Source organism: Capra hircus, chromosome 11 (assembly GCF_001704415.2).
Source record: "Capra hircus breed San Clemente chromosome 11, ASM170441v1, whole genome shotgun sequence".
Lineage (NCBI taxonomy): Eukaryota > Metazoa > Chordata > Mammalia > Artiodactyla > Bovidae > Capra > Capra hircus.
The window spans coordinates 73627234-73639940 of NC_030818.1; the positions used below are offsets into that span (position 1 = coordinate 73627234).

At 44.1% G+C, this 12707-nt stretch overlaps 1 protein-coding gene across 6 annotated transcripts in view; it reads left to right on the forward strand.

Moving 5' to 3' along the window:
* DTNB (dystrobrevin beta) overlaps positions 1 to 12707 on the forward strand; it is a 239978-nt gene that overhangs the window by 218386 nt on the left and 8885 nt on the right. For 5 of the 6 annotated variants that reach the window (XM_018055540.1, XM_018055543.1, XM_018055542.1 and 2 more), the window contains 2 exons: positions 11347 to 11506; positions 12306 to 12395. In XM_018055540.1, the coding sequence (XP_017911029.1) occupies positions 11347 to 11506; positions 12306 to 12395 (250 nt within the window). The remainder of the gene's footprint in view (positions 1 to 11346; positions 11507 to 12305; positions 12396 to 12707) is intronic. The other variant, XM_018055546.1, reaches the window with a different exon arrangement.

Sequence of the window (12707 nt, forward strand, 5' to 3'; positions counted from 1 at the left end):
GTGGGCTGTAGGATTGAGGGTCACAGTTCAAGGCTGGCCTGATGGCTGGAAGCCACCCTCAGCTACTTGCCAGGTGAGCGTCTCCACGGGGCAGTTCACAAGATGGCAGCTGGCTTCCTCAGTGTGAGCGGGGTGAGAGGAAGAGAGATCACATGTGGACAAGACAGAAGTCATGTCTTTCGTCAACCAATCTCAGAAATGGTATCTCATTGGCCTGCTTCAGTTAGAGGCAGTCACTACAGCCAGCCCATGTTCAAGGGGAGGGAATTACATCAGACGGTGACTGCAGGGAGGGAGGGTGTCACTGGAAGGCTCCTCAGGGGTCTGCCCACCACAGTCAGTTACCTAGTTAAAGCATTTCACATAAAGCTTTATTGATGGCGATAGATTTAGTCCTCCCTGGAGCTTATTGCCCGCTCTGGCTCCGTTCCCGCTTTCCATTACAGAAGGAAAAGGGTCAGAAACTTGATACACCTCCTTGTCGTTTAACAAATATTTATTAAGCCTTTACATGTGGTAAGCACAATGATAAGGAAGATAAATTTGAGAGGTGAGATTAATGCCGTGCAGGGGTCCGAGGGAGGTGACAGTGAAGCAGTCAGCCGGAAAGCCAGTGGGAGCTGGTCAGACACATGGAGGGGGGTGGTGCTCCTGGCAGAGAGAATAGCAAGTATAGAGGCCTGAAGGCAGGAGAGAGGGCTGTGCTTCCAATATTTCAATAGCTTGTTGTTCTCAGAACCGTGCAGGAGCAGAGTCAGTTGACCTCCCTTGCACCAACATGTACCTCATCCCAAATCAACCCTATCCTGATCCCCTGTCTCGGGCCTGGCTGAAGTCCCTGCATATTGACTGCCTGTGACTTGTCTCTCTGCTGGGGCCTTGGGGACGTACTGGCCCACAAGGATGCCAAACCAGCATTGTTCTGCTGGACCCAGAATCCACAGAGGGTTCCTGACAGCTCTATCCTAGCTGTGTTTTAATCCAGCATGATCCTAAAGCCAGGGACTGAAGCTTGAGATCCATGGAGAAAATTTTGCCCTCCCAGGGGTCTGAGAAGAGCTTTTCTCTTTCCACTGCTCCGAACAAAGACAACATCAGGAGTCTGGTTTCTATCTTCCTCACAAAGCATGTCCTGGGCAGTGATCCCAGGAAGGGGGGCTGATTATTTTCAAGCTGATGGTGGGCAGTAGGATTCATTTCCTGATCCTACAGTTTTAGCCACATGTGGCTGTCTACTCCGTCCATTCCTCTTACCTCATTCCCCATCATCATTTTCCTATTAAACTGTTTGCAGAGGTTCCGTTTCATGTTCTTAAAAAGCAACCTATTTGTTCATCTCGGATCTTAGGGCTCTGACACTCAGTCCTCAGGCAATGATGCTGGCTCCAATCTCCCCGAGGGAGGTTTATTGAGTCCTTGCCACACGGTTAATGCTGGGTTGGCCCTTCATACGGTGAAGTCAATTTGAGTTTCACAGGCCACATACTTAGGGGGAAAAACTATTTGAGTGGCTTTAGTTTCCCTCTTGAGTTCTCACTTTCTGAGCTGAGCACTTAGTCTGGGCATTTCAGGCAAACTCTGAAGTCAGTCACTTCAGAGATTTTTTTTTTTTTCTGGCTGAGCTGGGTTATGATGCACAAGTGTTTCTCTAGTTGTGGTGTGTAGGCTTCTCTTATTGTGCAGCACAGACTCTAGATCTTGAACTTAGTATTTATAGCATGCAGGTTTAGTTGCCCTGTGGCATGTGGAATCTTAGTTCCTCAACCAGGGAACCCACGTTCCCTGCATTGGAAGGTAAAGTCCTAACCACTGGACCGCCAAGGAAGTCCCAACTTCAGAGATTCCTAACCCTTTTCCTGCACCCAAAATGAGCGCTGCATCCTGGAGGCTTATACAGGGTGCTGTAGAGTCTGTGGAGGAGTATCCGTAGCTCTGAAGCGACATGTTGCTGGGGCCATCATGTCCTTTGCTTGTGGCCGGGCCATGTTCTCGCAGGCAGCAGCCCCCATTCTGTGGCTAAAGCATTTGAGTTCAGAGACTCCTCCAGCATCCAGGCTCCACACCTGACCTCACTGATGCTCTGACTCCTCTGTGACTGAGGGACAGCTTTGGGCTCATTGCTTCTCAGAGTATCAGCCTATTGACGGCATGGGATCCTTCCTTGAAGCTGCTCAGGCAACCCAGGAAACAACTTTCATTCTGTTTCCTTCCACCCTGGGAAGGCCCAGGAAAGGACCAGGCACTGCCAGGATCCACCACTTCTGTTGTCTCCTGCATCCTCCACTGTGCCAGCTTAGGACTTTCCTATAAAGCCAGGCCTCTGCATCAGCCTTTCCTGCCTTCACTGCAGATTCTTTCATCTTTTCCCCAGTTTCCTTATCTAGTTTGGATTGAGACTAAAACTGCTAGGTCTGGTGTTCATAAGTACCTTCAAACTAGGTTGAATCTTATGCTCTATTATTTGCCCCCTGGCTTCCCTGGTGGTTCAATGGTAAAGAACCCACCTACCAATGCAGGAGACGCAGGTTTGATCCCTGGGTTGGGAAGATCCCCTGGAAGAGGGCATGCAACCCATTCCAGTATTCTTGCCTGGAGAATCCCATGGACAGAGGAACCTGGTGGGCTACAGCCCATGGAGTTGCAAAGGGTCAGACATGACTTAGTGACTAAGCACACACACATATGCCCCCTCTCCCATAAAAATATCCAAAAGGGCAGAGGCTGATAATAGTTACAGGGTGAAAGATGATTGTTTCCCAAAATGCAGTGATTAATAAGTGAAAATGTAATCTAGCCAAAATGGGACTCCTATGGTGTTTATAAACTAGTTGGAAAGAAAAGATATATACCCTGAAAGAATAGTAATAAATGTTTTATAGCCACAGACAAAAATAGAATATTTCACAAGATAGAACATTTGAATTGTCAATGGAAGATTATTATAAAAGTTAAACGGTGGTAAAGACATCAAAAAAAGATTTTTATAGTATTCCATTATATGAATAAGCCTCATTTTGTTAAGTCATTTGCCAGTCAGTGGACTTTGGAGTTATTTTCACTTTTGGCCTATTAAACTGTTGCTAATGAACATGTGTGCACAAGCTTTAGATGAGCATATGTCTTTATTTCTCTTGGGTTGTACTCAGGAGTGAAATTGCTAGGTCTTATGATAAGTTTGCATTTAACATTTTAAGAAACTGCCAAACTGTCTTCCTAAGTGGTTGTACCATTTTACGATTCTGTCAACAATGCACAAGGGTTTCCATTTCCCCATATCCTTGTTAGTCTTTTTGATTGTAGCTGTTTCAGTGGGGTAAGTGGAATCTCTTTGTGATTTCGGTTTTCATTTCCCTAATGAGTACATATTGAACATTTCTCGTGTAATTTTTACCTTATTTTATATCTTACTCCGTGAAATGTATATTCAAGTCTTTGCCTGTTTCGTAATTGGGTTGTCTGTCTTCTTATTCAGTTACAAAGGTTCTTTATATGTTCTAAGCACAAGTTCTTTCTTATAGTTTATTCTGTATTTATTTCAGCTTTCAGTTCAGTTGCTCAGTCGTGTCCAACTCTTTGCGACCCCATGAATTGTAGCATGCCAGGCCTCCCTGTCCATCACCAACTCCCAGAGTTCACTCAGACTCACGTCCATCGAGTCAGTGATGCCATCCAGCCATCTCATCCTCTATCCCTTTTCCTCCTGCTCCCAATCCCTCCCAGCATCAGAGTCTTTTCCAATGAGTCAACTCTTCGCATGAGGTGGCCAAAGTACTGGAGTTTCACCTTTAGCATCTTTCGTTCCAAAGAAATCCCAGGGTTGATCTCCTTCAGAATGGACTGGTTGGATCTCCTTGCAGTCTAAGGGACTCTCAAGAGTCTTCTCCAACACCACAGTTCAAAAGCATCAATTCTTCGGCACTCTGCCTTCTTCACAGTCCAACTCTCACATCCATACATGGCCACTGGAAAAACCATAGCCTTGACTAGACGGACCTTAGTCATCAAAGTAATGTCTCTGCTTTTGAATATACTGTCTAGGTTGGTCATAACTTTTCTTCCAAGGAGTAGGCATCTTTTAATTTCATGACTGCAATCACCATCTGCAGTGATTTTGGAGCCCCCAGAAATAAAGTCTGACAGTGTTTCCACTGTTTCCCCATCTATTTCCCATGAAGTGATGGGACCTGATGCCATGATCTTCGTTTTCTGAATGTTGAGCTTTAAGACAACTTTTTCACTCTCCACTTTCGCTTTCATCAAGAGGCTTTTTAGTTCCTCTTCACTTTCTGCCATAAGGGTGGTGTCATCTGCATATCTGAGGTTATTGATATTTCTCCTGGCAATCTTGATTCCAGCTTGTGTTTCTTCCAACCCAGCGTTTCTAATGATGTACTCTGCGTAGAAGTTAAATAAGCAGGGTGACAACATACAGCCTTGACGTACTCCTTTTCCTTTTTGAAACCAGTCTGTTGTTCCATGTCCAGTTCTAACTGTTGCTTCCTGACCTGCATACAGATTTCTCAAGAGGCAGGTCAGGTGGTCTGGTATTCCCATCTCTTTCAGAATTTTCCACAGTTTATTGTGATCCACACAGTCAGAGGCTTTGGCATAGTCAATCAAGCAGAAATAGATGTTTTTCTGGAACTCTCTTGCTTTTTCCATGATCCAGCGGATGTTGGCAATTTGATCTCTGGTTCCTCTACCTTTTCTAAAACCAGCTTGAACATCAGGGAGTTCGTGGTTCACGTATTGCTGAAGCCTGGCTTGGAGGATTTTGAGCAGTACTTTACTAGCATGTGAGATGGGTGCAGTTGTGCAGTAGTTTGAGCATTCCTTGGCATTGCCTTTCTTTGGAATTGGAATGAAAACTGACCTTTTCCAGTCCTGTGGCCACTGCTGAGTTTTCCAAATTTGCTGGCATATTGAGTGCAGCACTTTCACAGCATCATCTTTCAGGATTTGAAATAGCTCAACTGGAATTCCATCACCTCCACTAGCTTTGTTCGTAGTGATGCTTTCTAAGGCCCACTTGACTTCACATTCCAGGATGTCTGGCTCTAGATGAGTGATCACACCATCATGATTATCTGGGTCGTGAAGATCTTTTTTGTACAGTTCTTCTGTGTATTCTTGCCACCTCTTCTTAATATCTTCTGCTTCTGTTAGGTCCATACCATTTCTGTCCTTTATCAAGCCCATCTTTGCATGAAATGTTCCCTTGGTATCTCTAATTTTTTTGAAGAGATCTCTAGTCTTTACTATTCTGTTCTTTTCCTCTATTTCTTTGCATTGATCGTTGAAGAAGGCTTTCTTATCTCTTCTGGCTATTCTCTGGAACTCTGCATTCAGATGCTTATATCTTTCCTTTTCTCCTTTGTTTTTCGCTTTTCTTCTTTTCACAGCTATTTGTAATGCCTCCCAGACAGCCATTTTGCTTTTTTGCATTTCTTTTCCATGGGATGGTCTTGATCCCTGTCTCCTGTACAGTGTCACCAACCTCATTCCATAGTTCATCAGGCACTCTATCAGATCTAGGCCCTTAAATCTATTTCTCACTTCCACTGTATAATCATAAGGGATTTGATTTAGGTCATACCTGAATGGTCTAGCGATTTTCCCTAGTTTCTTCAATTTGAGTCTGAATTTGGTAATAAGGAGTTCATGATCTGAGCCACAGTCAGCTCCTGGTCTTGTTTTTGTTGACTGTATAGAGCTTCTCCATCTTTGGCTGCAAAGAATATAATCAATCTGATTTTGGTATTGACCATCTGGTGATGTCCATGTGTAGAGTCTTCTCTTGTGTTGAGCATCAGGAAATCCATATAATTGACATATAAAATTATGAGATATTTAAAATATGAAGTGACTTAAATGTATACATGGTCGAAGGATTTCTCCATCTAGTTTATTAACACCTATGCTGCTAAGTCACTTCAGTCGTGTCCGACTCTGTGTGACCCCATAGATGGCAGCCCACCAGGCTCCCCCATCCCTGGGATTCTCCAGGCAAGAACACTGGAGTGGGTTGCCATTTCCTTCTACAATTGACACCTTTATCACCTCACATATTTATCTTTTGTGTGTGTTAGAGCCTTTAAGTTGTTCTCTCTTAGCAAATTTCAGCTATAGGATAGTATATTATCAACTGTAGTCACCATGTGACATTAGATCTTCAGACCTTATATTTCAGCCAAAAGTTTGCACCCTTTTCCCAGCCTCTCCCTACTCCTCTAGCACTCAGCCCCTGCAACTAGTTTGCTACTCTCAGTTTCTGAGTGTGGGGGTTTTTTTTTGTTTGTTTTTAGGTTCTGCATAGAGATGATACCTTGCAGTATTTGTCTTTCTCTGTCTGGTGTTTTTCACTTACCATAAATAACAGCAGGATTTCCTTCTTTCTCGTGACTAAATAATATTCCATTGAACATACATAATACATCTTCTTTATCCATTCATCTGCTGATGGATGCTTATTGTCTGCGTATCCTAGCTATCATGAATATTGCTGCAGTGAACAAGTGTGCATGGAAATTCAGATACCCCATCAGAATCCTGTTTTCATTTTCTTTGGATATATACCCAGAAGTGGGATTATTGGATCATATGATAGTTCTGTTTTCCATTTTTTTAAATTATGGATATTTTATGTGTTTGCTGTTGCTGCTCTCGCACTTTCCTTCTAGTTGCTGCTGGTGGGGACTACTCTTCTTGCAGTGCATGGACTTCTCACTCTGTTGGCTTCTTGTTCCAGGGGCTTCTCTTGTTATGAAGCGCAGGCTGTACAGCACACGGGCTTCCATAATCATGATGCATGGGCTTAGTTGCTCGGCAGCATGTGAGATCTTCCTGGACCAGGGATTGAACCCCTGTCCCCTGCATTGGCAGATGGATTCTTAACCACTAGACCACCAGGAAAGTCCCCTGTTTTCATTTTTTGAATGAAATACTCAATACTATGACTGCACCAGTTTACATTCTCACCAGTAGTGCACACGTGTTCCCTTTTCTGCACACCCTCACCGACACTTGTTATCTCTTTTTTTATATTTAAATTTATTTATTTTAATTGGAGGCTAATTACTTTACAATATTGTATTGATTTTGCCATATATCAACATGAATCCGCCACGGGTGTACACGTGTTCCCAATCCTGAACCCCCCTCCCACCTCCCTCCCCATAGCATCCCTGTGGGTCATCCCAGTGCACCAGCCCCAAGCATCCTATATCCTGCATCGAACCTAGACTGGCGATTCATTTCTTATATGATATTATACATGTTTCAATGCCGTTCTCCCAAATCATCCCACCCTCTCCCTCTCCCACAGAGTCCAAAAGACTGTTCTATACATCTGTGTTTCTTTTGCTGTCTCGCATACAGGGCTATCGTTACCATCTTTCTAAATTCCATATATATGCGTTAGTATACTGTATTGGTGTTTTTCTTTCTGGCTTACTTTGCTCTGTATAATCGGCTCCAGTTTCATCCACCTCATTAGACCTGATTCAAGTGTATTCTTTTGTGTTTTTGATGATGACCATCCTAACAGATATGAGGTAATATCTCACTGTAGCTTTGTTTTGTGTTTCCCTGATGATTTGTGACGTTGCCTACTCTTTCATATGTACCTGTTGGCCATTTCTGTTTCTCCTTTGGGAAAATGTGTTTCAGTTTCTGTGCACATTTTAAAATCAAATTGTTTTTTCGAAATTGTATGAGTTCTTCCTATATTTCGGATATTTATTCCTTATCACACACAGGACTTGCAGATATTTTCTCCCATTCAGTAGACTGCCTTTTCATTTCATTGATGGTTCCCTTTGCTTTGTGGAAGCTTTTTAGTTTGATGTAGTTTCACCTGTTATTTTGCTTTTGTTGCTTTTGGTTTTGGTATCAAATCCAAAAAATCATTGTGAAGATCCACAATTCCTTTATCAGAAATAATTTACAAATATTTTCCCAGTCTGTGGCTTAGCTTTTTTATGTTTGATAGTGTGTCTTTTTTAGTAGTTTTATTGAGCTATAAGTCATATACTGTACACTTCATCCTTTTAAGTGATTTTTAATATAGTCACAGAATTGTGCAACCATGATCCATTTTAGAACATTTCCCCTCCCCCAAAAAGAACCCCAAACCCATTAGCATTCACTCCTCATTCCTCCCAGGCACCCAGCCCCAGACAACCACTAATCTACTTTCCATCTCTATGGATTTGCTTATGCTAGACACTTCATATAAATGGAATCACACAATATGTAGTCTTTTATAACAGTTCTTTCACTTAGCATATTTTCAAGGTTCATGCATGTTGTAACATGTATCAGTACTTCATTCCTTTTTATTGCCTAATCATATTCCATTGAAAGAATGTATTACATGAATTATTTAAATTATTTGAATCATTCATCAGTTGATGGACATTTGGATTTCATTTTTTGGCTCTCATGAACACTTGTGTACAAATTTTTGTGTATACATAGATTTTCATTTATGGCCAGTATATACATGTAAGAGTGGACTTGTCACAATATTTAAATTTTTGAGGAACTGCCAGACCATTTTCTAAAGCAGTTGCACCATTTTTACATTCCTTCCAGCAGCTTATGAGAGTTCTGAGTTTGCCACATCCTAGCCAACGCTTATTGTTATCTGTCCTTTTATTATAGCCATCTTAACAGTATGGTTGTGAAGTTGTATCTCATTGTGGTTTTGATTTGCATTTCCCTAATGGCTAATAATATTGAGCATATTTTCATATGCTTATTCTGTATTGGCATATTTTCTTTAGAGAATTGTCTATTCAGATCCTTTTCATATTTTTAAATTACCTGTCCTTTTTTTTGTTGTTTTAATTTTTTAAGTTACTTGTCCTTTTATTATTGAATGTAGGAGTTCTTTACATATTCTTTTTAAAAAATTAGTTGTGTTATTGAAATAAAGTTGATTTACAGTGTTGTATATGTATTCTTAATATAAATCCTTTATGGGATATGATTTGAAAAAATTTTTCCCCATCCTATGAATTCTTTTTTCACTTTCATAAAGGTGTCCTTTGAAAATAGTTTTTAATTTTAATGAAGTCTAGTTTATCTGTTTTTTCTTTTGTAATGTATACTTTTGATGTCAAATCTGAAAAGTCATTGTCTAATCTTTTCTTCTAAGAGTTTTACAGTTTCAGTTTTATATTTGGTATGGTGCATTTTGAGTTAGTTTTTGTATATAATGTGAGGTAAGGGCCTAATAAGTTCATATTTATTTGCATCATGGAAAGCTCTCAAAAAAAAGTATGCTAATTTTGTTGTATCAGTTCAGTTCAGTCACTCAGTCGTGTCCGACTCTTTGCAACCGCACAAACCACAGCACGCCAGGTCTCCCTGTCCATCACCAACTGCCAGAGTCTACCCAGACCCATGTCCATTGAGTCGGTAATGCCACCCAACCATCTCATCCTCCGTCATCCCCTTCTCCTCCTGCCTTCAATCTTTCCCAGCATCAGGGTCTTTTCCAGTGAGTCAGCTCTTCATATCAGGTGGCCAAAGTATTGGAGTTTAAGCTTCAACATCAGTCCTTCCAATGAACACCCAGGAGTGATCTCCTTTAGGATGGACTGGTTGGATCTCCTTGCAGTCCAAGGGACTCTCAAGACTCTTCTCCAACACCACAGTTCAAACGCATCAATTCTTAGGCATTCAGCTTTCTTTATAGTCCAACTCTCACATCCACACATGACTACTGGAAAAACCATAGCCTTGACTGGATGGCTTTGTTGACATTACTTTGTTGACAAAGTAATGTCTCTGCTTTTTAGCAGAAGTTGAACACAACATTGTAAATCAACTATGCTTCAATAAAAAAATTTTTTAAGCATACTAGATGATAAAAGCAGATTACCAAATGATATGTGCAGTATGATACCCTTCATGCAAAATTTAAAGGCATGAAAACATCATATATTATTCATAACAACATATGTACACATAGGTAAAAAGTTTCACACAAAATCTATGATAATGGCTGCCTCTGAAGGGAAGAGAAGAAGGGACTGAAAAGAATTAGTAGTCAAGGGGTCTTCAGATTTATCTGCAATGTTAGAATAAATTTCACACAATATTAAATATCAATTTGAATGGTCTGTTACATTGTACTTTTAAGCTTGCCTTGTATTTTTCAAGTTTCTCAGATTAAAATACACAGACACGAATCAGAGCAAGAATGATGGAAAACAGACCACTTCTGCTCGGTCCAGCGCTCACATTGGGTGAAGCTGAGCTGAGGCCCCCCGTCAGCCTGTTCGGGGCAGCTGATTCTTTCTGTATGTGGGGTTTCTGAGCCAGCTCCCCAAAGATAATTATCTTCCTTTGAACTTATTTGCACACTTTGGCTTATATTTTCCCAGTCTTGCTTCCAAAGAGAACCCTAGTCTTTATGCCACCCTCAGTTGCCCTTCCTCTAAAGAGCCGCAGAGCCCAAATCTTAGCGGACTTCCTTTAACTGGAGTTTTAAAGCTTTTATCCCGTGGCTCCCAGCTTTCTCCAAAACTGCACCAGAGCCTTCCCACGGAAGGCTCAGTGTCCAAGTAAACGTGTGTCCATTCTCACCCAGTCCCCACAGAATGGCTCAAAGAAGACTGCACTGTGTGCTTGACGAGGGCAGCATGACAGGCCAGATGACTCGGCTTCTGAGAACTGCCTGCGGCTGGGCTCCTGACCCACAAACTCATCAGGCACGTTCCCTGCAGCCCAGCAGCTGCAGAGGTGCAAAGCGCATGTCATTGCCCTGGGAGCAGAAGGGCTTGTTCCAGCATCTCCCGCTGACAAGCTGTGCAGCCCTGACACAGAGCTCTTACTCTCTTCATCCTTGTCTTCTCTAAAATGGATACTACTCGAGTCCGTATGAGGCTCAAATGAGATGATGCACATGAATGTGTTTGCAAACAGAAATGAAAGATGTTTGCATGTTATTTCCCAGCTGTGACCCCAGCCCCTCCCAAATCCTCCACCAGCTACCCCGCTCCATCTGTCCACCTGGAAGGCCCTTCTACCCTCCCTCCCTGAGTACGCCTCCACTTTCCCTCCGCTTTTAGTTTATTCTGCAGTGTTCTCGCTGCCTCGTCTCCTCCTCCCCCTTGTTCTCTCCCCTTCTCCCTTTTTGTTTCCCCGCTCCTTTTCTTCCTCTCTCCAGTCCTGGAGGCAGCCTGACTCTTTTCTTTCAAATCTGATCATGCAGTGCATTGCACCACTGAACTGAAGCCCTAGGTTGGCTCAGGTTGACTGAGAAAAAGCACTTGCCCCTTCCTCAAAGAGTTAAGGCGCAGGAGATGACAGGCTTTCTCTCTTTGATTCTCCCAGGCTCAGGCCACAGGATCACCGCATACATCGCCCACTCACGGAGGCGGACGCCCCATACCCATGCCCGTGCGCTCCACCTCCGCCGGCTCCACCCCCACCCACTGCCCGCAGGACCCGCTGAGTGGAGTCAGCGGGGACATGCAGGAGGCCTTCGCCCAAGGTGAGTTCGGGAGCAGAGGAAAATGAAGCGCTAAAGGGGTTTGGAAACGTGGACAAGACTTCTGCTGTGGTTTTCCCCGTTTTCTTTTGTGTGCTTAGCTTTCAATGATCAGATTTTCATGTACAGTAAAAACAAGTGTCGTGCTGGCCCCTTCTCATTCGATGGGCTGGTCTGCAGTGGGAGGTCTGCAGGCTTGTATGTGTGCGAGGAGGGCCAGGCCTTCTGGGTTTCTGTGCTCTTTTTGAGGAGGGTTGTGGGAAGTGCCTTGTCCGTTGGGCTTTGCCTCCTCCAGAGGAGTTGGATGGAATCATTCCCAAAGTTGAGTGCTCGGCCTGCAAAGTGTTTAGAGCAAGGAGGAGAAGGAGTCTAGAACTCTGAATCTGACCTTGCTGAAGGCGCCTTGTCTGTGGAGTTAATGGCCTGCCGTGTTCTGTGGTGGGTGGAAGACGAGGCTGCTCAGGAAGTCTTGTCTCGTCTCGGGGCAGAGACGAGAGCAGGGAGGTGGAGCTGAGGGTAAGTCCTGGCCGAGGGTTTGTTCTGCAGTCCACCTCTTTGATTGTGGCTGAGAAGCGTGGAGGTGACAGGGTCCTGCCTTCGCAAAGGGAAGAGGGAGGAGAACCACGGCCTTGGGCGCCAGTGCCTGGGAGCAGGCGGAGCTGCTCGGCCCATCTTCCCTTAGGAGTCCACGCTAAGTCCCGGGGCGGCCGACTGAGGCGTCTGCTCAGCTCTGTCTCCCCCACCCCCATCACCATCACCCACCTACCCACCAGGCATCGCCATCTGCTCTGCCTCTCCTCAGGTACGAGGAGAAACCTCCGCAATGACCTGCTGGTGGCTGCCGACTCCATCACCAACACCATGTCGTCCCTGGTGAAGGAGCTCCACTCAGGTGACGCCCAGAGCTCCCACCCAGCCTCCCGCCTCCCTCCTCGCCCCTGCCTTCCTTGCCACCCACCCGCCGCGTGGTGAAGCGCCTCCCTCATTTCACCGCGCGGCCTCCTTGCTTTCCAGGAACTCTGGATGCCTTCCCCTGTGAGCCTGTCTCCCACACGTGGTCACACACTTAAAGTTTCTCTTAAGAGCACGCCTTGCGGACCAGACACAGTTCTGACTTTAAAGGAACTTGGCTCCGTCGGGCCCCTTCCTCACTTACTGTGTCTTCCACCTGGACTTCCTCCACAGCTGCTCTCTCCCTAGGCCT